Source organism: Heterocephalus glaber, unplaced genomic scaffold (genome assembly GCF_053883595.1).
Source record: "Heterocephalus glaber isolate CG9 unplaced genomic scaffold, H.glaber_assembly_v1.0 deba00001457, whole genome shotgun sequence".
NCBI lineage: Eukaryota > Metazoa > Chordata > Mammalia > Rodentia > Bathyergidae > Heterocephalus > Heterocephalus glaber.
This window is the reverse complement of record NW_028258305.1, coordinates 46,827,436-46,853,185: the sequence shown is the minus strand read 5'-3', so window position 1 is coordinate 46,853,185 and position 25,750 is coordinate 46,827,436. Positions and strand designations below refer to the sequence as shown.

At 38.1% G+C, this 25,750-nt stretch overlaps 1 protein-coding gene across 44 annotated transcripts in view; it reads right to left on the bottom strand.

Annotated features, from left to right (window-relative positions):
- Positions 1-25,750, bottom strand: part of Pum2 (pumilio RNA binding family member 2) — a 91,739-nt gene that overhangs the window by 25,424 nt on the left and 40,565 nt on the right. For 17 of the 44 annotated variants that reach the window (XR_002392744.2, XM_013070083.3, XM_013070082.3 and 14 more), the window contains 6 exons: positions 19,766-19,891; positions 16,747-16,889; positions 14,903-15,041; positions 5,061-5,204; positions 4,663-4,968; positions 640-876 (listed from right to left, as the gene is read on the bottom strand). Coding sequence is in view for 42 of the 44 variants with exons in the window: in XM_013070083.3 (XP_012925537.1) it covers positions 640-876; positions 4,663-4,968; positions 5,061-5,204; positions 14,903-15,041; positions 16,747-16,889; positions 19,766-19,891 (1,095 nt within the window). In the remaining 2 variants the exon portion in view is untranslated. 44 annotated transcript variants of the gene reach the window in all.

The following is a 25,750-nucleotide window of genomic DNA, read 5'->3' as shown; positions in this document are numbered from 1 at the left end:
TTATTGTTATCAGAGAGGATAAAAGGTAACCACACATCTAATCATCTGAGGGTGGGACAATTTTAAAATCTGGATATAAACAAAAGTTCTAAATGCTCCAAGTTTAGGGATACAACAAGACTAAAACAATTTTTTCCTTAACAGCATATTCAGAAGTTAGAGAAGTATATGGCCCAAGCCAATCAGCGTCTCCATTGCACAAACATACTAAATTCATACCCCTTGACATAACTCCTGTAAAATGGCCAAACATTTGAAGGCCAAAACAAAAGCCATTGTACTAAACTATTTAAGTTTGGTTACTGTGTAACTATTTTTCTTAGGGTGTGCAAAAACTTTTGATAGTTGACTTTTCAGATGCTCTAAAACACACAAATCAAAAGCACAGACAAGAAAAAACACACCATTGTACTTCATAAATGGAACATAAGATTCAATAGGGGTCTTTACCTTACTGTAATTAGACCCTCACTTTGGAATTTTCAGCAAAGTAGAGCTTTCAAAAACGGCTAATATCCAAAAGCAAAAGCAATTTGGCATGTTTTATCCAACATCAAATATTTTACATATATTATAAACACACACAAACACATATACATGTATACATACAAATAAAAAGGGTTTTGGGTTTTTTTTTACCTAAATGCAAACTGGATGAGGATCCATGTGATGAAAGTGATGGCGGTGGCGTAAGTGAATGTCCTGGAGTTTGGCTTGGCAGAGGCATGCCTATTGGACTTGGAGAGGAGGAAAATCCCAGACTATTGTAAAATGGTTGCCCTATGGGTGCTAGGCTGCTACTAGATCTTTTGTACAAGTCAGAGCTAGTAGATAGAGACTCTCTCCTTGTGGCACTACTACTTGCAGAACTGCCAACTGAAGAAGAAATAAAAAAAACCCTAATTACATACAGTGTTAACTGAATAAAACCTACCCCCAACTCTTGCTGGGCAATAACAGAAGTGATCACAATAATTATTTTTAGAAACATTATGGAGAAGATAATTACTGTGATAACTATATACACTACCTTATTAATCATAAAAGGGTATAAATCCACCCCAATAAAGTAACCGAATACTTAACAGACCAGTCATGTTTCATTACTTCACTCATATTTATCACTGACACATGATTACTGTGCTTTAATACCCTGGCATGATCTGTAAATCCTAGAATTGCAAGTTGTCTGCTTCAAGACATGCTAAAGATTAAACTCCAGTAAGGTTAGCTTTTGGTATTACCCTAATTCCTGGAAGCTGGTTCTTAGACTCAATGCCAAGATTATACTAATAAATGAACATTAAAACATTTCCTTCACCAGTCACAACTCATTTGGCTACTGTGTTCAAAAGATAACCCTTTACATCCATATTGGCCCGAATATCAGTCAGTTGTGAAACACAGGTGGGAGACAACTTTTGAGTATTTTTAACACTACACATTCTCCCTCTTCCCCAAGCATTAAATTACAAAAAATATACATGAAAATACTACACTTTTTTTTCAAAAAAGAAAATCATTAGCTCTCATGACTATCACATCAAAGACATGCTTTCACTTCCTACCCCAGGTCTCTTCAGTCTGAAGATTCCAGTACCCGCCTCCTGAGCCCCTCACTCAAGTAGAATATAGAGGACATTTTCCCTCTAATATAATAAACTATCTTATTTCACATCCCTTATCAACTACATACCAAATTCTCTTATTTCTATTAACCCTGTACTACATTTTTCCTTTTTGTACGTCACAAAATTGTATGTAGGCCTTGGTGAGTTATGCATGCTTACAAGGGAAAACCCAAGATCTGCATGTTCTCATGCATTTTGATAATCAAATTCTTTACATGTTAAAACTCCCAATTCTCAAGTCTCATTAAGAGTCAATTATTTTTAAGTATAATTCCTTCTGATTTCTAAGCACTAGCCTCTTTTGTGAAAACCTTTACATCTAAGAGAATTTCACATTACAATTTCTTAACCTGCCAAACAAAATTTTGAAGGACAAGCTCTATATTCGGACCAATATGGCAATTCTTTTCAAGGAATTGTAACGTTTCTATTAAATGTTGCTTTTCTAATCACAAGTTATATACAAGAAGGTCATACAGGGTATGGATTAAAGAAAACAGTTAAGCAGAGGACATGATGTGTATTCCAAGTTAAATTTGTAACACAGATTGGAATCAAAATTACACTGGTTTTGCCAAATTCAAAATTCTATAAAGGAAAAAAATTCAGGCTCACACTACTGAATTAGACAAAAGATTATAATGCTATTCAACTTTTAATACCAGTCAATGCAGTTTCTGAAAAATTAAACATTATTAAAAATTTTACATTTTAAGACATATAACAGGAAACTGCTAGGTAGCTATATGCATTTTAATAGCAAAAACAAATATAAATTTTAAGGTAATAAATAGCTCTTTTTGAGTTGGTTTTAGCAATATTGTCAACATAATACTACATTAACTACGCTAATTTAAAAGGACACTGTCAAAGTGTTTTTTTGAAAACATTCATCTTACATACTATACTTCAAACTCCTACTTGTTTCAAAAGACAATTTAAATGATAAAGAAAAGGACACCAGCTCTCTAATGAGAGCAAGAGCATTATTGTTCCTCTGGTAAGAAACCAAAGAAACCAGTTTTGATACATACAATATTAACTTTCCTCTGAAAAGGAGGTGTCAAGCCAAACACTGAAAAACAAATCAGAACTTACTTCTAACATAAAGAAGCTAGCTCTTTAAACTTTTACTATATCCCTAAATTATATGTAACATATGACTATGAAATATGAAACAAAATGTACCTAAAATATCTAAGAGGCTAGACAGAACGGAATCACTAATTCATTTACTATGCATAAAATGTTAAATTACATACTTTCAATTGTAACAACAATTTTAAAGTAGTAGGCAGTAGAAAAGATTATTTAATTACTACATTACAATGGCTAAATTTCCTGGCTACCTAGTATCATAAACTGGGGTATTTAACACTGTTCAACAACAAAATTTCATCACATAGGAAAGAGAAAAACTATGTGTGCACATTTTTTAGCTTTCATATACATATGCAATCGCCATATAGTGTAAAATGGCATGGGCAGATTTGTTGTATGCATAGTACTTGAGTAAATCTCACACAACATCCAACAGGAGAGGATGACAGACTGTTAAGGGGCAGTCAGGGGTGGCAATCACTAACACTGTCTAAATAAAGGTCAAACAGACCTTTCTCAGGTTGGATGTCAGGACTGAGCAAATGGTGCTTGTAAGAAAGGCAGGCATGAAACCCAGTTTTTAGGAAATAGGTATTTCTAGAGGACAAAATGTTCATGCCACCATTCCCTAAAGGTAGAGGAAAAATCCTGACAAAGAGACAAATAGAAAGAACTAAGTAGAGGGACTTAATAATCTATCAGGCCATCGGTGAGTGACACATTACATTAAAAAAAGGCACAAGGGGCTTACCAATACTCTATTTTACGGTTGACAATCTATAGTTTGGAAACTAGTTATTTCCACAAAGTTTATTTTTGAGTTCTATGTTCTTTCCATTTTCCTCAGAATATGTACGATTCTTTGGGGGAAAATGTCCCAACTGTGTCAGAAACAAGGAATGAGTCTTATAGGAATGTGTGAGCTTGACACAAAACTACTAAACTCCAAAAGGAATTTAAAAACCTAAGTAGAAAACTGAAAGACTGAAGAGACTCCATGTTCACTAGATTTTTCTCTCAGAAGTTCTTGTGCCCATTCTTCAGAAAAATTTGTTTTAGCCAAATGTGACATTTCCTTATTTATTTCATTACAACAAAAACAGCATTCTGCACCTAAAGTTTACAGCTGCTCTGGAACATTCCTTCTACAAGTATGAAGGCTGGAAGATCAGAAGACACTTCCCCAGAGAACTGGTAAGCCTGTGATGACTGGCATATTGGTTTTGTCATTTCCCATACCACAAATGAATATAATTTGACGTGGTGGGGGAATAGATGAGAAATCAATATTAAAGATTCTATGACATTAACAGAATAGAAAATCTCTTGTGAAGCTGTTTAAAATTATGATTTCTTAAGTGTTATATAATGCTAAGATATCTCTTTAAATGAATTCTTTGTGACAAAAGCTACAGTATTTAATTTAAAATAAAGTATACTGGTAGTTTCTTAGGGGCTTATTTAGAATGTTTCATTATACATACAAACATATATGACAAAGAAACACAAACCACCAGCACTTAGTAAGAATAAATCATCTGATAGGCACACAATTATTTTAAAAGCACAAAATTTTAAATGGTGAAGTATTTACCTCCTCAAACATTAATATTATATGGAGCATGAGGAAGAACTACTAGTCAGCATATATTGTTCTAAACAATATTACTAAAACAAAATTACAGTAATAAACTTTTAAAGCTAGGGGAAAAAAGAAATAACTATCTTTGAGTAAAGAGTGTGCTACTAGAAATAAGTTAAATGTTAATAATCTAAGTTTTGCAGGAGATATTTTTGCTTCTACAAAATTGAGCTTGTTACACTTTATTCCTGTCCTTTCTACATCATACAATTGCTTATCTAATATTTAGAACACACGGATACCTCACAGCCACTTAGCAGAGTACACTCATCTTAAAAACAAACTTACCTGATGAACCAAATCCACTGAGGGCTGAGCCTATAGCAGCACCCAAAGAGCTACCACTTCCAAAGCCAAGAGATGTGCTTCCAGGCTGACCGGGTCCATGAGAAAATAGGGAACTGCTCTGGGAGTTACTCGTCAAAGAACTGCTCCCATAAAATGAGTTCGACTGCAGATTAGTGCTGGGCGGCGGCTGCTGCTGCTGCTGTGGCTGGGTGCCGATAGGTCGGAACAGACCACTTGTGCTGCTTGTGAGACCATTTGCAGTTCCACCAGCTGCTGCTGCTGCTGCTGTAAAATACATTTCAGATACTTCTTCAAAGTAACCAGAGCAGCACTCTGTATTTTTAAAATGGTATCTCAAACAGTAGAATAATATCCCTAAAAATGTTAGTTACACTTACCAGCTTGTGCTGCTGCTGAACTAATTAAAACAGGTGTTGGAGCCATTAACCGAACTGGAGCTCCAAGGCCAGTTCTTGCTCCAGGGCCAACCACTAAGGCACCAGTCTGATCGTAATAGGCAGTCGGAGCTAATACTTGATAGCCTAGATAATAAAACAAATGCTTACTAATAAAAGCGATTATTATAGAAACATGGATTTATTTTCCTTTGTATTTGTGCTTTTGTCAACCAAAAACAGCTATTTTATACTATTACTATAACACCTTTAAAATACCTTTTATATGAAAAGCAACACAATTGAAAAGGTGTTACTAAATACATGAAGAAATAACAGTGTAGTTAAACATTTTTCCTCTAATTTAAACAGATACCTTTAACAGAAATGTCTTTTAGAGGCCACACAAAAAAAATTATTTTTGCTAAATGTTTAACTTCCTTATACAATTTCAGGAAAGTTGTAAAGAACACCAAGTGTTTCATTACCAATTCATTTAGATTTTTATTCTTTTTTTTTTTTTTTGGTATCGGGAATCGAACTCACTACCTTGCACTTACGAGGCAAGTGTGGTGGCCACTGAGCTAAATCTAAATCCCCAGCCCGGAAAATTCGCTTTTACACACAGTAGACGAAATTCAGCTCAGGTATAATGAACTATTCTGGGACAAACATTGTGCACCGCTAACACTTTTACATGCAGTTTAAGTAAATACAGCAACTCCAGGCAAGCATAAACATTAGCATGGTAATAAAATATCCACATTACAAGAAAACCTCAAGCTATAGGTGCCAGTAAACAGTTTTAGCTGGTGCACACAGCCTACTTCTAAATTCAAGACACTCAAAGTACTCTTGCTCAAAAGCATTAATGTCTATTTAACATCTGAGTATGAATTAAAATATAAAAGTTCACCCACGTGGACGTCTGGCTGCAACACTCTACTGAAAAATCAAATAGCATGCAAATGCTATTTAACCAAATAGTGTACATAAATCCTCAGAGAGGCATTTGCCTATCGTCAATTTCTCCAAGACGTCTATTTGACCTTCTAAATTTTTCTCAAATCCACCCATTCTCCTGACTGCCAAGACCCTGCTTGGCTAGATCTTTGCGGTCTGTTCGCGCTTTTGCCTCATTCCTATAATCTATTCTTCAGAATGACCTTTATAGATCCAATCTAATACTACATCCTTACTCAAAACCTTCCAAAGGGTTTAAAACGAAAAGCGAAACTTCAAACATGGTCTACAATATGACCTGCTGCCCCATGGCCACCTTTCTAGTTTCACCTGGCACTCCTATTCCATTTAAGCCCTGCAAAGAAGGAGGCTTCTACTCCGAGGCACCATGTTTCCTCTTACCATAGATGTTCTTTCCCTCTCCCATTTCCAACCTAGCTTAATTCATTGTTTATGCATTCATCTATTTGACAAATATTTATCAAGTAGCTACTAAGTAAGCCAGGCACTATTCTATGCATTGGGGTACAGCAAGGAATTAAAAAAAAAAGTATCTTCATGCCAAGGAGATAATTACTGCAAATAAAATGAACGAACGAATGCCAGATTGTCTCAAGTACTGAAGGGAGATAAAAATGCAAACAAGGAGAATAGATACGAGGTAGTGGGTGATGACAGTAGTGTTGTTGGGGGTCAAGAAGAGCCTCTGTAACTAGCAGACACATGAGGAAGATCCAAAGAATTGAGAGAACCAGTCAAGCTCTCCAAATGGCGGGAAGAGAAAGGAAGCCAATGTGGTATAGCAGAGTGAGGCAGGGAGAATCATCAAAATGGGCAAGGAGGGCCAGATCATTACAGGCCACTGTAAGGACTTGGCCTTTTACTCTGAAGAGGTAGGAAACCATTACAAAGGGTTTTGAGAAGAGGAATGAGTTAGCCTTGTGTCTTTCTCTCCGTAGCTATTGTGTAGTCTTTCTTTTTTTTTTTTGGTACCGGGAATCAAACTCAGGGCCTTGCGCTTGCAAGGCGGGTGGGAGAACCACTGAGCTAAATCCCCAGCCCTGTGTAGTCTTTCTAAGGGGAGAAAGGAGGAACAAGATGAAGTATGTGAACCCACATGGAAAGCTACTAGAGGCAAGACACAATGGTAATCAGACAAGAGAAGAGGTGCAGATGGATGGAAAGATGGGGGCAGACAGAGTCAGGAGTATTGTCTTTGTTGAGATTAGACGTGGCGTGTACAAAAAACCGAGCTAAGGGTTTTGGCCCGAGTTTTATAACGGACCCCACAATGCATTCACTGGGCCCATACTTTCCTACTTATTAACATAGGGCATAGTACTTTCCCATAGCTTAAGACTTGCATTTTAAGGATATTGGTTATTTATGCCTTCTCTTTGCAGTGCTGAGGACCAAACCCAGGGCCCTGTTCCTGCTTGGCCAGTGCCCTACCTCTCACTGATAAGCCTTTCACAGGTGTTTACAACTCTATTAGTTTTTTCAAAGAAAAAATTTAGGATAGTTCATGCTTTTGCGTCTTGTTCATTTCATTCACATCACTTCCTACCTCCAGTATTTGCTTCCTTATATTCCTTGGGTTTGTTCTCTTTAACAGTTTCCAGATAGATGCTTAGCCCATTAATTTCTGCTCTTGCTTATTTTCTCATGTACCCATTTAAGCTACAATTTCCACTGCATTATCTTTTTTATAACTGAGAAAGTCTGTGAGTGATTAGGTTTGAGTGTGTAAGTGGGGAAAGAGGCGGAGAAGAGATGAAATTAAAGAGGACTAGTACAGCAAGGAAGTCCTAAAAGGCATGGTCCCCATACTTGTGAACTGTATCATCTACTAGAGTAGGAAATATACCATTTTCTTAATTCTACGGTGTCACTTACTCTAAGACTCGACAGTGATTTAATAACTTCTCAGAGAGAAGCAAAACTCTACTTCAAGACATTTCTCATCTTTAAACATGTTAAAATAAGTATTACAGAACTGGGAAAATAAAGCACAAATAGCTAAGTGAAATGTAAGGCAAAGAAAAGTACTAAAAAGACGTGCAAGTAATGTGTTACAGGTGTCACAGGAAGGCAGAAGAGTAATTTTTAGACTGACCAGTGGGAGAGAAAGTTTGGAGATTTCACAAATAAGGATGACATGGAAAGTTAATCACAAAAAATGTTTAGAAAGCTGGATCGAAATAAAAAAAATACACACATATCAAATTTGTTTAAAATTTATAAAAGGGCATTCTAAGCTAAAAATAAACAAAAGTCAAACAAACAAAAATAGAACATGAGCTAGGGCTTAAGGAATGAAGTACATAATGTGCTTGGAGACACCAGTATGTAGTACAATGTGTTACAGCATAAGATTACAGAGGGATGAGACAGATTAGGTTAAATAGTTTGAGATTAGATCATGAAAAGTGTTAACCACAACAACATAAACTAACATATATTTGTGAAAAGGGAATGAAAAGATGAACAGACAGATTAGTAGAAGAGAAGTCAGTGAGAGGAAAAGGGAGAGGCTGAAAAATTCCAGCAAAGATAAAAAAAACCAAACACAGGAGACAGAATGATGGAGAGCCGGCAGCTCCTGGGGCAGCGAGGAGCACGGCCCAGCAGACCACTTGCCTAGCACGTGCCAGACCCTGGGGGTCCACTGCCTGTGGTGAGGTGAGGTGGGGAATGACTGAAAGTGGGTATCGAAGGAAACCCAGAGCTGGACACAACTTTGAGGTTGAAGGTACTAGTTATGGGCCATGGCAGAGCTAGTAAGTGAAATCCAGTAGACACTAAGATAAACAGATATGAAGAGATGAGTTCATTTTCTGACATCTTCAGTTTGCAAAGCGACTGTAAAATACACACGGATGGTAATGACGGCCACAACCGAAGAAAAGCCAAAATGCAGATGGAAAGTCATAGGGATGATAGTTAAAATGAACAGACAGAATCTCCTAAGTAAGAAACAAATGTAAAATATCTTCATTTTTCCAAAAGTGAAATCAGAAGTTTGAAAGAAAGTAAGTAAAAGTAAAAGGGCTAAATGTCGTGACCCAAAAAGTTAAGTAAAATAATCTGCTTTAGGACCTGCCCTAAAAGCTTTACCTATATTTATTCTCACTCCAAAGATACCATCTTTTTGTTGCTGTTTCTTTCCCCTTTAAGACAGGGTCTTGCAATGTAGTTCAGGCTAGCCTGGAACTTGCTGTAATACCCCTGCCTTGGCCTGCCCAGTGCTGTGACCACACAGGTGAGGGGTGTGCCACCAAACCTGGCGATACAATCATTTTTGACAAATATAAAATATTTTCTTCTAAAATTATCAACATTGGGCCAGGGATTTAGCTCGGTGGTTTCGCTGCCTGCTGCGCAAGCGGAAGGACCGAGTTCGATCCCCAGTACCAAAAAATAAATAAATAAATAAAATTATCAACACTGAGTTCACTGCTGAACAAAACAAAGCAATAGTTTCCTCAGAATGAAAAGATGAAAAAGTTGAGTATAAAAAGAAATCCTAAATACCTAGGAATCAACCTAACGAAAGAAATGAAAGACCTCTTCTCTGAAAACTATGGCACTCTGAAAAGAGAGACTGAAGATGATACCAGGAAATGGACAGACATCCCCTGCTCCTGGGTAGGAGGGATTAATATAGTGAAAATGGCCATACTTCCAAAACTGCTATATAGATTTAATGCAATTCCAATTGAGATCCCAGCAGCATACTTCATAGACCTCTCGAGAAAACAATCCAAAAATTCATTTGGAACAAGAAGAGACCCAGAATAGCAAAAGCAATTCTAGGTAACAGAGACATGGCAGGGGTATCACAATCCCCAACTTGAAACTATACTACAAAGCTACTGTGATAAAAACAGCATGGTACTGGCAAAGAAACAGACCTGAGGACCAGTGGAACAGATTACAAGATACAGAAACAACTCCAGACACACTCAGCCACCTCATCTTTGATAAAGGAGCCAAACACCCTCACTGGAGGAAAGATAGCCTCTTTAATAAATGGTGCTGGAAAAATTGGGCTTCAACTTGCCAAAGATTAAAACTAGACCTGTATCTCTCACCATGCACTAAACTAAAATCAAAATGGATTAAAGATCTAAATATTAAAACAGAAACGCTGAACCAGTTGGAACAGAGATTAGGTAGAACCCTTGAAGACATCGGTGTAGGAAAAGATTTTATGAACAAAACCTCAGTTGCCCATGAACTAGCACAAACAATCAACAAATGGGATCTCTTCTTATTAAAAGGTTTCTGCACAGCAAGAGAAACCACCAGCAGTGTGAAGAGACAACCCACAATGTGGGAAAAAATCTTCACCTGCTCTTCCTCAAAGGTCTACTATCTCGAATCTATAAAGAACTTAAAAAGATCAGACCTCCCAAATTGAAAGACCCAATCTGAAAATGGGCATCTGAAATGAAAGACATTTCTCAGACAAAGAAGTAGAAATAGCAAATAAATACATGCAAAAATGTTCAACATCACTGGTCATTCGAGAGATGCAAATGAAAACAACGCTGAGATTCCACCTCACTCCAGAACGAATGGCTGCTATCATGAAATCAACCAATAACAAATGCTGGAGGGGCTGTGGGGAAAGAGGAACCCTGCTCCCCTGCTGGTGGGAGTGTTGACTGGTGCAAGCACTGTGGAAATCAGTATGGAGATACCTCAAAGAACTAGGACTGGAAGTCCCATTTGACCCCGATATTCCACTGCTGGGGATCTTCCCCAAAGAATTAAAAGAATCATACCACAGTGATATATGTGCACCCATGTTCATAGCAGCACAGTTTGTAATAGCTAAAACTTGGAAACAGTCCCAATGCCCATCAACTGGAGACTGGATCAAGAAAATGTGGGGTTTTTAAAAATAAAATGGAGTACTACTCAGCCATAAAAAATGATAAATTAGAGACATTTATAGCTAAGTGGATGCACATTGAGGCGATACTCTTAAGTGAAATAAATAGGACACACATGTATAAATACCGAATAGTTTCTCTGGTGTGAGAAACGGAAAGTGTAAATAAGGACTAAATGTATAATAGGTCATGTGAAATAGGAAGAAAACGGGCAAAGGGGAAGGAAGTGGGAGGGGTAGGGGAAAGGACAGAAGGGAATGGGATTAATATGAGAAAATGGAAAAATAGGAACAAAATCTTTATAAATAGGGAGGACTGGAGGGGTTGAAGGGAGGGCTGGGCAAGGGTAAAAAATAAGAACCAAGAGAGACTATGTAAAGGTGCAAATTTCCAATGATGAATGTCATTATATTGTACACCTAAAATGTACAATGATTAGAATGAATAATCGATAATGTAAAATAGGAAGAAAAGGTCCAAAGGGGCAGGGGTAGTGGGAGGGGCAGGGGAAAGGAAAGAAGGGAAAGGAAAAATGATGAGAAATGGAAATAAAGTCTTTGTAAATAGGGAAAGGTGGAGGGCGTGAAGGGAGGGCTAGGAATGGGGAAAAAATAAGAACCAAGATGCATTATGTAAAGGTACAATTACCAATGAGAAATGTAATTGTATACCTACAATGTACCAATAAAAGAATTTAATACAAAAAAAAAAAAATCCTAAGACCAAAGGTGATAAAAATAGCAAAACACTTTTGGTGTATTTAGTAAGATAAAGCCTAAACTGTAACTGAGGGTGGCGGTGCAGTCTACAGCCCCAGCACTTGGGAGGCTGAGGCAGGAGGGCAACCTGGGTTACGCAGTAAGACCTTGTTGTTCTTTTTTTTTTTTCAAAAGAAATTAAAAACCAAAACTCTGTAAGAGGAATATGAACAAAGAAAGCAAAGCTGTTACTGTGTTCAGATGCCTCCCCTCAAGTCTCATGAGGTCACAGGTGGCTGGATCTAGCATGCTGACGCGGGGATTGTGTGATGCTGGGATCAAGGGTGTGTGATTGCTAAATCAGTCCACTGACTGGTTGGCACAGCTCTGGGTGTAGACAATGGGAAGACCCATGCTGGGTGCAAATGCTACCCACTAGGGCGTGTAGCCCGGATAGAATATGAGACAGAAAGAGGGCTGCTGTCCTCACTTGTTACTTTGCTTCTTTGCTGTCTTCTGCCCTGCCATGGACTCGTTTCTCCTCTGCAATGCTCCTCAGCCATCCACCCTGCCCTGGAGCCAACAGACCATGGACCAAAACCTCTACAGTGAGCCAAAATATCTTTCCTCCTCTTAACTTTGGGTATCAGGTATTTTGTCCCAGCAAGGAGAAAGGTAACCAAGACAAAAGGCACTTATTAGAAATGAGTAATAGGCCCAGCATGAAGAACCCAGAGAGACCAATAACAGAGACAGGGTACAGGAAACAATACAAGGCAAAAACACTGTCCAGGTTCCATTGAAATCCAGTTGGGCAGAAAGGACTACCGTCCTCCAGGACCTTCTTTCCCTTTTCTACCGGCTGGTAAAACTCTGAAAAACCCACAGTAGTCTCAGCAGCACTCAAAACTTCCCAACTGAGTTCTTTTAAGCTCGGCTTCCTTAAACCTACAAAAACTTCATTACATTGTTCATGGGACTGTAAAATAGTGAAACCACTATTAAAATCAGTATGATGATTCCTCAAAAAACTAATAAAAGTAGAAATTCCTTTGACCTAGCTATTCCCTTTCTGGGTATCTTCTCAAAAGAGTTAAAGACATCATATTACAGTGATACATGATTATCCATGATTATATAGGAGCACAATTAATAACAGCTCAATCTTGGAAGCAACCTGTTCATCAACACATGAATGGATAAAGAAAATGTGGTATTTACATACAATGGAGTACTAGTCTGCCATAAAGCAGGATAAATTTGAGTCATCTGTAGAAAAAGATGTACCTTGAGATCATAATGTTAAGTGAAATACATCAGACACAAGCTTAAATATCTCACAGTTTCTCTTAAATGAGAAGACCAAAATAGAAATAAAGAACAAAATAAAAGGTAATAGGAGATAGATCTTTTACAAAACAGAGGGGACCAAGAGATGGGGGGGCGGGGGTGTTAAAAAAACCACCAAATGCACGCTGGCTTCACAGTCCATTTCTCAAAAGGTTGCTTTTGCCAAGGTCTCTAGACTACAATGGCTCCAGGACAGTCAGCTTCCCGATAAACAAACATAGAGCTTGTGTAAGAAAATAATAATGACCTCTACTTATTATTTTTACTTTAAAGACAACAGTATGAAATTCTTTTATCTAGCCAACTAGAAGATCAGTCCTCAGAATTCCAGAGAAAATAGAATGAATGCAACTGATATAAAATCCTTAAAATAACATAGAAGCACTTAGTAATTAATAAACCTTCAATCATGTAAGAGATCTTATACAACACACTTGAACACATTTCCTAAATGACCTAAATAGAAAATGTAACTATATTATAATTAAATGAAAACAAACTCATTTCACTGTAAGTAATGCATGTAATTAGTAATGTGGGTAACCACTCAGATTATCACAAGTGAAAAATAGCACACTTAAAAAAAAGGTGGTTTTCAGACAAGGAAAGAATGGGAAGTGTTGTCTTATCTAGTGATATTCAACCATGGTATTTAAATTTCACTTTAAAAGTACAATGGGCTTGGCCAGGTGGCCAAAACCTATAACCCCAGCTACAGGAGAGCCTGAGGCAAGGGGCTCACAAGCTCAAGGCTAGCCTAGGCAACACAGGAAGACTAGGTCTCAAAATTTTAAAAAGGGCTGGAAAAGTTGCTCACTGGCACAGGGCTTACCAGGAAGCACAGATGAGGACCTGGGTACTGCAAAAACAAAAAACACACTATGGGATTGCTGTACAGCCTCAGGGTAGAATACTGGGGGGCCTAGGTTAGCATATTTATGGTGGGGCCCAATGGGGCCCGCCATAATTTGTATGATTCACTGCTACCCAGCTTAAACCACTGCTGGTACATGGAAGACTGTCCCATTGGATGGCTTTTTATTAATTTTATCAGTGGTACAAGCTGCTTGATGGGGTAGCCAGGCACATACCCACTAACGGTTCAAGCCAGTGGGAATGTGTTAATTCCCACATTGCAAAAAAATAAAAAATGAAATGAACACCCTCCTTCCCAGTCCAATCCAAAACAAAATAATGGGTCCAATCCCCAGTACCAAAATGATAATAATACTTAACAGATAAGCAACAAAACTAAAAGTACTGGTTTTCTCATTTAAGAAAAATACTTTCCTTTCTCCATTATTATTACAGTGATTTTGTATCTACTTTCAAAAACATCTACTTCACAAAAAAATGTGCCTTGTCCTTTTCTACAAGTTATACTACGGCAGAGGACAGAAATTTTATACTGTAATTTTCTTTACATTAGGCTTTCATAGGTGTATTATAAATATTACTATTAAGTTAAAATACCATTAGTTCAAAATGCTACAAATGGGCTAAACAAGTGCGAAAATGATCAAAGTAGAACATGTTAGCTGCAAACTCAATAGTAACTATTTTATGAGGAAGGAATAACAAATAGGGTTACCAACTAGCTTTACTTCTTAAAGCACAACACTGAAAATTTTGGGGTAAATTCAACTGGAAAGATGTTGTGGCTCTTGTCATAAACAGGTAGGAAAAAAAGGGCTACATTGAGAAATCATATACGTCATCTGCCATTTATGTGTTAGGTCTGGGTTAATTTCAACTGTTAGTATCTAAGTTCTAAATAATTCATTATGAAGTAGGTAAGACTTTAAAAACACTTCTTGATTTATTCCCTCTTTGGTGTGAGAATGTACAATCTAACATTGTAAATCTATTCAAATTTCTACAAATCCCCAGGAACCCCAACAGCAAAATCACTGGCAATTAACCAATTACATACCTGGCATTCCTGTAGCCAGACCCTGCCCAAAAGCCAAAGTTGGATTTGCAGCTGCAGCTGCTGCAAGTGATTCTGCTTGCTGTCCTTGTTGACCCTGGTTGGGAGTAAGAGGACGCTGACCACCTCCAGCACGAAGAACCTATAAAAGACAGATGAGGGCCAGGGATTTAGCTCAGTGGTACCGCTGCCTGCCTCCCAAGCGCAAGGTCCCAAGTTCCATCCCCGGTACCAAAAAAAAAAACAAAAAAACAAGACAGATGACTTTCTTAAAAGCAGTATTATAAATGTTATAAAATTTTCTTGAGCTACTATGTACATAATACAAGTAGACGTGGGATATTTTTTTGAACATGGAACATTCTTTTTACATGCAACAAAATGTGTATTTAGTATGAAAAATTACAAAATAATTTAACGTCAAAAAACACCACTGAGGGCTGGGGATTTAGCTCAGTGGTTTCGCCGCCTGCTGCGCAAGTGCAAGGACGAGAGTTCGAACCCTGGTACCAAAAACAAAACAAAACAAAACAAAAAACACCACTGGTTATTTACAGTTAGAACAACTTATTTTGTTTTTGGTGCCGGGGATTGAACTCCAGTCCTTGTGCTTGCGCAGCAGGCGGCGAAACCACTGAGCTAAATCCCCAGCCCAGTTAGAACAACTTATAAACCAACATGAAGAGGGCCAGGGATTTAGCTCAGTGGTTCTGGCGCCTGTCTTGCAAGCATAAGGTCTGGAGTTTGATCCCCAGTACAAAAAAAAAACAACATGAAGGTTCTAGAAGGTCTCTGGGTAAAACTTAATCTCAGATGAAGACAAAAAAATTAGATTTTATTAAAATTATTTTCTAAAGCTGAAAAGAAAAACAGAAAGCTAAGAGTATTAATTATTTTTGTTATGAGATTGTGACACAGAGCAAAATCTTCAAATCAAACCAAAGTGTTCAGAATTCAGAAACTCTAAAAATGAGTAAAAGCTGCTTTCAACACAAACCTTAGTGTGAAAAAAATAGAAGGTAACATCAAAATAAAGTAAGAAGCTCTTAAATCTGGTCAAGTTGTACTACTTTGTACAACACAACTATTGTAGTGATGATATACAAGCAGGATGAACTTAATCGTGCATTTTACAAATGCTTAAACAGAGTTCAGGACCCATGGACGTGAGCATCAAACACAGGTATGTACACTGTTACGGTAATATGATATTTTTATGTTTGGTCAAAGAAGATATAGATTAGAACAATTTATTAAATGATGATGAGATACGTAAAAAGACTGAGTCAAAGGACAATTTTCACAGAGGATCAAACACAGTATTAAAATATATTAAAGGAAATTCAGAATAAAATTCAACTGCTAAGTAAGCAATTATCACACATCTTTAGGTTGCTTCTTTGGTGTAAAATATGATTAATGGGACAGGCACGATTCTGATATATATATCAATACTGAGTATTTATCTTTTCTGTTGTTGCTTTTTTTTTTTGGTACCGGGGATGCAACTCCAGACCTTGCGCTTGCGAGGCAGGTGGCGGAACTACTCAGCTAAATCCCCAGCCCAGCTGTTGCTTTTTTCTAATACTATTTAGCAAGATAGCTCTTTGAAATGCTGACATTTAAAACCAAAAAAAAAATCTCACAATAGACACTTTCTGTTTTAAGAATTCTAAGGTAAACTTTAAGCAAAAATATTTCACTTTGCTTAAAAATGAAAAGGTTTCTAACAATCTTTTAATGGTCAGAAACATTGTTTAAACTTATAATTTAAATACCCAGAGAAAAAAGGGGCAGTTAGTTTGAAAGGAACATTATTAGGATACTTTTAATGAAGGAAGGCCTACCTGTTGCTGTCCAGGTTGTGCTTGTGATGCTGCTTGCTGACTGGCTGTGCTGTTTGCTGCCGCAGCAGCTTGCTGCTGAAATAAATTGGCTGGATACACCCCCCATGGAACACCATAATACTGTGGTGGAACCACTGCTGGACCTAAACCGCACACATCCCACCAAAAACAAAACAAAACAAAAAGTCACTGGATTTTACACATAAGGCTCATTACCTACCATCAGATTATAAAAGGGGACAAGGAAAAAGATTTAGGGCAGAACTCATCCTTCTGCCCATTTACATTTCTTATACTTTCTGCTTTTTCTGATTCTGTTAGGAAGCAAGTATTCAGGTACAGATTATTAAAAGAGAAAGTGTTCAGGGCCGGGGATTTAGCTCAGTGGTGCCTTGCCTGCCTCACAAGCACAAGGTCCTGAGTTCGATCCCCGGTACAGCAAAAAAAAAAAAAAAAAAGTATTCAAGCAAGGGTCTTCAACTTTTTTTTTTTCGTGGTACCAGGGATGGAACTCGGGACCTTGCGCTTGCAAAGCAGGCGGCAGAACCACTGAGCTAAATCCCCAGCCCTCAAGCAGGGGTCTTAATGGAGATATGTGAAGCAAAACCTAAGGTTTCCAATGAAATGGCAGGTCACCTAATCACTTATTATTCACCATGTCCTGACATGTATCAATGTATGGCTGCATTACAGATAACAGAAAGATAACATTCAGGAACATCAGACACCGCAAAAACACAAGATTTCTTAAGGTCAATTCATCACTTCCAAGTCTTAAAAAATAGTATTTTATGGGGCCAGGGAGTTAGCTCAGTGGTTCCAGCAATTGCCTTGCAAGCGCAAGGTCCCGAGTTCAATCCCCATTAACCACCCCCAAATTTATAACTACTGAAACAAATTACAATTATTTTCTTCTTTGCTTTAAAAATATTCATTTTTTTAAAAAATCAAAATTCTCACAAAGCAATAAAAATTATATGAAAACAAATGAAATGACAGTGTTTATGTGGGTAGGAAAATAAGACTAGTGAGCTAAAACAAAGAACCAGATAAAATGAGCAAAGATGACAGGGATTTAGCTCAGCGGTTCCGCTGCCTGCCTCACAAGCGCAAGATCCCAAGTTCCATCCCCAGAACCAAAAAATAAATAAATAAATAAATAAAATTTTAAAAAATGAGCACAAAGAAAAGTAGGAGCCAGAAAGCAACTAGGAAAAAACCAAAATGAATTGTTTCTGCTCTATTTTAATTGATGCTTCGAGATTAAAGAGAATTATACACAATAAGCACCATCATTATAATATGAATAAAATGCCATGATTCTTGACTGATGGAACAAGTGCCCTAAAAAATCATATCAACACTGTCAAATTTTAGGACATTTAACTGATATATTTTAAAAAATGAAATTCTTGGTTTCACTTTGTTTTCAAAGAAAATAAAGCCCAATATAACTGACTGAATCATTAAAATGAAAATCTTTATTCCTACAAAGTTAAAATATATTTTTAAAGATACCAAGGTAAGTACAATCTACAGTGAGAACTGTTAAAACAAGGAAAAGACTTGATGAAGAAATGATTCACTGAAAAATGAAGTAAGAGCCTGACATCTTCTTAGACCCTCACCATCCAACACAGCCAAAAGCTACGTTCATGTGTGGCTACTCAACAACTGAAAGATGGAGAGCTCAATCTGAGACGTGCTATTAGGGTATAATTTACACAGGGTTTTGAGAAGACTCAGCATGAAAAAATAATTTTAGATCTATTAATAATTTTAAAAACACTGATTACATGTTGAAACGATAATATTTGGGAAATGCTGGGCTAAATCAAATGGGCTAAATCAAATGTATTACTCAAATTAATTTTATCTGTTCTTCACTTTTATCTTGTGGCTACTAAAACATTTTAAATTACATTTTGGGGCTCACGCTGCATTTTTGCTGGACAGTACTGGTGTAGGTGCCTTATTTCCAAATTAAAAGACCTTTTAAAGTTGCTTCTTTCCATCTCAGAGCTAAATGATTTTCTGTGTATAATATATCAGCATTTTATATACTAATATCCAGTTAAATGGCACCAAAAAAGCTCACACCATCATGGAATTATACGGTGTAGATTTCTATACCTACCCCCACTGATCTTGAGTTTCAAAGTCCCCAAATTCCTAGGGAAATATGGATTATTCAAAACTCATTTTAAAAATACCAGAAAGAAACTTAAAGCTACTTAATATTAATAACAATCACTTCGAAGAAGACTGAAGCCAAACAACACCAGCGGCAGCCTGAATTCTGACAATGACCCCACCAGCAGACTTACATCAGTGAACGCGCTTCTGAGGCTGACAGCAGCCCAAACTTGCTTCTATAACCAACTGAAGCTATGCCAAAACCTGAAGCCAATTCAACCTACAACAACTTTTTGAAGAACAGCAAACTGCTTTGCTTATTAAGACTGGGTCTGATCACAAATAACTTACAGATTTGGTTTTTACTTCAGATTTTGAGTGGTAGTCTGGGCTTTGACAATTTTCTCTACTTTCTTTCCAACTCCATACATTTCTGTCCCTCAGTTTGTTTGCATATTTTAACAGTGCTCAAGAACCTTTTTTAGCTATACATTCTCTCAAGATGGCTGAAGATCTTTCACAATCCTTTACCTGGATATCCATTCCATCTACTCCCACTTCACTTTCAGAAAAGTAACTTTACAGCATCTCTGTGGGTATTGGGATTAGTCATTAAAATGGAGATGCATAGGCAATAGTAAGATTTCTAAAGCTATGCAACAGAGAAGCAAACCAACTATGCATATGGAAGAAAAAGAAGTTAATGCTCAGCCTTTCCCCTAGAACATTACAGTTCAAAAATAAATTCCCTGGAAACTTCAGTTCAGTGTGGATGTGTCAGTTTTCTGTAGCAATTTCAAATTTCCTAAATGGATGAAAATAAAGCTTATGCCAAAATTAAAACTAAATCTATAACAAGCAGCAAGGATGAACAATACGTTACCTGCCAATGTTGCTGCTGCAGCCAAACCTGCTGCAGTATATGGATCGGTCCCTGGAGGAGCAGCACTAATAATATATGGATTTGGCACAAATGCAGCTGGAGCAAGGCCTGCTGAGAATATACCAGCTATATTTAAAAGGGGAAAATAGTGAATAAAAATATCAGGCTTTATTTTCTTCACTACATGAAAACATTTCTATTCTGAACCTCAGGTAGAGCAGAACATTATAATGGTACAATTTTTACTAGGTGACTCCAGGTACAGTATGGAACACTACTTGACACTAAAGCTTTTCACTGAAGAAACAGGTATATTACCTGTTGTCTTATACAATTTTTGTGAAAATAAAGTATATGATTGTACTGTACCAGAATATAATAGGCACATAATAGGTGACTGGAGCTAGAACCACCACCACCATCACATATTAAGTTTCTCAGTCAATCTTTATTAAGCCAGACTCTGAGGCAGATATTCCATAGTGAGGAAGGAGGATGCAATCCATTAGTGAGGTGAGAAAAACAAGTCAATCAGGAATTACAATTTAGTACTATAAACACTAATCCACTTTTTATAAAGCAATTAAGAATTAAACTGTAAGTTCATTAAAATTCTATTTGTGCTTAAAATAATCTGTTCACTGTCATATTGTTAACTATGCCTAGGTCAAAGGTTTCAAGATTCCCTTCTGGTTCACCTGTGATGCATTTCTCACAGGAACATAAAACTATGCATTAATATTTGTGTTTTACTTACTCTACAAGCCTAAAACCTACTTACTATACAAACCTATACTTGTAAAAATATATTTTACAGTTCTAGGATAAAAACGTTTTTAAAACTTCAAGTACTATCAGAGTATATAAAGTAGAAAACAAATATCTTCACATGATCTTTACTGATACAAATTCATCTCAATTTTTAAAGGCATACACACCCATACATTTCATATTCTAGTCTATAATCATATTTCTGCTTATCAATGAATCACAGACACCTAAATCAAGAAACACATCCTCGCCCTCACCTCTCTTTGCTCAGCCTCACCACCCCAGCCCCAAAGGACTGGGACAACTGCCTTCAGTGTCCTCCCTGGCTATTAACGGCTCTTCCTCACTCCAATGGGAGGACAGCCAGTCAGCATGGGGCCCCTCCCCACTCCAGCCCCTTTGGAAGATACTGCTGCCTTTTAGAAGGAAGGGTGGGATCTGGGTCCTTTATTTGCAAACTCAACCTTCACAGCAAACTTTTAGCCCTGCCCCTCATACAAAAGTGCACTCCCCAGCCACTTCCCAGGTTCAGTCTAGGGGCTCCTTCCAGTGCTGTAGCACAGGCCCCGCTGAAGACTCACTTTAGTGCTCCTGTTTTCAAAAACAAAAGAAAAAAGCTAGCTCTTTCTTTTTAACAGCTGCATGACAGGTATTTTATTCTACAGAAGAAGCACAACCCAGCCTACTACTGAAATACAATTAGACAGCTCATAATCTTTGTGTATAAATAACGCTATTTAAAAAACTACACAAGTCTCTGCATTATCATTTTATAGGCGGCTAAGTCAGATAGAAATTAATATACAGTCAGAAAGCGAGTGGGCTCTCAAGGAAGTCAGTGGAAAAATAAAGACATCAGAATTGTGGCTAGAGGTGCATCTAAAGAAGGCTAGACAAGATAAAGATGCAGTGGCTAGGGCTAGGGATTTAGCTCAGTGGTTCTGCCGCCTGCCTCGAAAGTGCAAGGTCCCGAGTTTGATCCCAGGTACCAAAAAAAAAAAAAAAAAAAAAAAAAGATGCAATGGCCAGGCCTCCATGCCTCCCTAAGGGATAAACAATAACTTTACAACATGCTGTAATTAGCACCACCCAGTCTAGTCCAGATAGGCCCAGGTTGGTGACCAGAGCATCTGGACCCAACTCTTCCCAAAAATGCCTTTGTTCTTTCCATGTAGCCTTGTTTATGACTCATTTCCCTATTTCCCTATTGGATCAATATTAGCTGTCAGCTATACTTGTAATCTTATAAGCTGATTACAGTTTGACCTACGTTGTACCCACATTGTGACTTTGCTGTATAAATTACCCCTGACAAAGGGCCTCAGTGGCCACCCACCCACTACTGGGACCTCTGCTGTCTCTCAAAAGCTTTCAATAAAGCTGTCCTACTCTTAAACCTCCACTGTCCCTTGGAGTTCATTCTTCGATTTCAGGTGACACAAACTCGGCACATCTGACATCTAGCAGGTTTGGAGTTACATTTCTCCTATATCAACATCCCTATGAAATTTCACTTAAGTGGCGAAAAACACGTAAGAGAGAGAGAGTGTGTGTGTGTGAGAGAGAGAGAGAGAGTGTGTGAGTGTGTGTGTGTGTGTGTGTGTGTGTGTGTGCTAAACCCAGAGGCTTAAGCATGCTAGGTAAGTGGTTCTCTTCCTTTTTCATTTTGAGAGACAGGGTCTCACCAAGTTGCCCAGGCTGGCCTCCAATTTATAGCCCTCTTGCCTCTGCATCCCAAGTAGCTGGGATTACTGGGATGCACACCTCAGTGCAAAGCTTTAAACAGCCAAGTTCTTGATCCCCATTTTTCTTTCTTTCTTTTTTTGGTACCAGGGATCGAACTCAGGACCTTGTGCTTGCCAGGCAGGTGCAATGCAGCACCACTGAGCTACATCCCTGGCCCTTGATCCGCATTTCTAAATTTTCATACAGGAAAGCTGTCCCAATTTATATTCCTATCAAGAGCAAATGAGAATGTCACTCATAACTGTGCCAAAACAGGACCTTATCAAACTTTTTTAAATGTTGCCAATCTGAAAGGTAAAGTAAAACATTTTAAAAAAAAGCAACTATTTTTTTAGTTATCATTGAGACAAAATGTATCACTTTCATATCACTAATTTGAAACGTCAAGATTAAAATTCGTGTATGTATCCATGAGCCCAAACAAAACCCATTGATCTGCATGACTAATAAAAAAGATGTGAAGGAAAATGATTACAATTCATGCTAAAGTACAGGAAGCACAATGGAGGCCAGAGACCACTCCCCTCAGTTGCATGCTCCAGAAGCAGGAGGTGAAAGACCAAAGACTCAGGACATTTCTAGGCTCCAGGCCAAAGCTTCGGAGCACAGGAGCACAGCAGATCTGCTGGCTTGACATTCAGTAACATTTTCCCTGCTAGAACCTAGCTAGAGTTCACAAATATGGGCTGCGTCTCACCTATGTAATTAGCAAAGCCTACAGAGCCAGAGTGGACGTGCTTGCTAGAGGCCCGAGATGACTCAGCACCAGGCGAATCACTCCTGTCAATCACATGGGACTCCAGGAGAGGCACCTGGGCTGGGTGCGCACCTTGTAAACCCTGAAAGCCTGATAGTTTTCGTGTGCTGTACTTACTTCCCTGCCACCCCAACACCACTTTCCCGTTTGTGCCAGCCACATTCTTGATGGCACAGACCTGTCTTGGCCACAGCACCCCATTACTTTCAATAAATGTAACTGCTTTTTCTTTTACCATTGGATGTACACTAGAAGGTCTTTGTTTATTACAGATAAAAGCCTGGAATCTGTTGGATATACAACATGGTACTGAGATAGGTAGAAAGGAGGTAAGGAAATCATAATTAAAAACTGTGTAACTCCCAGGACACAGCGAAAGTTACCTAAGGCCTTGGTCAATTATGAAAGTTAAGGTATACCCTGAAAAAAGGACAGTCCGAACAGCAACATTCTTTGGCCGGATTTATACTCTTTCCCTACCAGACCCATCACTAGTAGGCCATAAGTTGGCCCAATAGAGAGAGTAAACAAAAAGTTGAGTAAATCCAGAGAATGTGGAAATCACCTATTCAAAAACAAAACACCAGGGCCCGGGGATTTAGCTCCGTGGTTCTGCTGCCAGCCTCGCAAGTGCAAGGACCCGAGTTTTATCCCTGGTACCAAAAAAACCCCAAAAAGCCAAACCCATGCCTATTAGTGGGTGAGTACCCATGGGGAGGGGGATGGTGAGCACTCTTCCCCTTAGCTTTTCAACCTGTCAAGTATAAATGTGCTCAGCTGCAAACTGCAAGGTGTCTCATTTCCTGAGTGCCCGCACTTTCCCAAGTGTGTACAGACATTCTTCGTTTATCCACCAAGCCACGGTCCTATGACTAGGTCTCGTTAAATGAAGTGGTCACTAAATGAGGAAGTGTATATACAGCATGAACACTGCAAAGTTCAGAACAAAGAAATGGTCAAACTCCCAACTTGATGACTTTAGTTTTATTTGCATAACTCTTAATGGAATACTGTAAAACTACAGTACCGTGTAGTAGTCAACAAAAATTACACTACTGTATAAAAACTGTGTACTGCACAAAAAAAGACACTGAGGGCCAGGGATTTAGCTCAGTGGCGACATGCCTGCCTTGCAAATGGACGGTCATGAGTTCAATCCCCAGTACCAAAAAAAAAAAAGACTGGCTGTAAGTCCAAACAGCACATCTTGGTCATCAGTCTGAACAGGTGGGTCATCAAACTATTGTAGACAGCTAAGTTAATTTGATATATTATAGGCAGTTAGACAGGACCAGACCCTCAAGGGACTCAATACAAAACACAACTGAAGTACATTTACTGAAGGTAAGGATTTAAGAGTAACTACTACACTGACATACTTCCCCTAGAGATGAACAGCAGTGACTGATATTCTAAACAGGCATCAATCTCCTTGGATGGGGACCAAAACTTCCCTAGCCCATTCCTTCCCAGAAATCCTTGTTCATTCCATGTATGCTTGCTACCCCATTTGATCCTCATTTAATCAATATTACCTAAGCGACTATACTCGTAATCTAACTGGCTGAGCAGTTTTGTCACACCTCTTACCTACCTTGTGGTTTCTCACTGGATCAATTATTACCTAAGCAACTATACTTTTAATCTTATTAGTTGACTAGTTTTTGTCCCACTTCGAACCCACCTCACCTCGTGCCTTTGCTCAATAAAACACCGTTGAGAAGTGGGGTCTATGGGTAACCCACTTTCCAGACTCCCTTCTGTCTCTTAGAAGCTATCTTTCCTTTAATAAACTCTTTCTACTCTTAACCTCCGTTGTTCCTAGAATTCATTTTTCGATTTTAGAGAACACGAACTCAGAGTTTTTGACATCCAGCAGGTTGGGAGTTATAATATTTCCCTGGTATCATTTGGAGGTCTATAGATCATACACTTTATATCAAAACGAGGAATATCTGTACTGTATTCTCTGTCTTTGCCTAGTAAACCCCCTCATGCCTCTTTCTGGCACATCCTGAAAATTCTTTTTCTGCAAGCCTGCTGCAGTTGGGTGAGTCAGACCCAGCCTGATCACTATCACTCTCACCCCATCCATGGCATTCCTGTCCACCATTTATATGTATATTTCTCAGCAAACACCACAGTTTAAATCATTTAAGTGATGGCTTTGAAATATGGTGGAGTAAGTCTCCCTCTTGTACTTTAGTTTTTCCATTAATTTTGTGAAACAAAACTCAAAATCCAAAATTTAAGTTTCAAACAAACAGAATCCTCACCGCCTGCTGTGCAAGCACAAGGACCCAAGTTCGATCCCCGGTACCAAAAAAATAAAACAAAAAACAAAAAAAACCAGAATCCTCTTGGGATTCTGACCAAGTGTACAACAAATCCACACATCAATTTAGGAAGGCCTGAAATCTCTACAATGCTGAATTTTCTCCCCTCACCCGCCCACAATCATGTTTCTCATTTATTCAAGAGTTCAGAAAAATTTAGTTTTACCAATACCTCATGTATGGTATCTTTAGTCACTCTCTACTCCCCCATATAGCTTTTTGTTTCTCTTATATATTTCTCATGTTCTCATTACTATGCGTTATTCTGGCATATTTTTAAAGTTTTATTTCCTATCTCATTCAGTCCTAGCTAATAGTTATGCAGCCCTCTCAGAACTATTTTTTCAAAGACTTTTATTTACAAAATCATGAAAT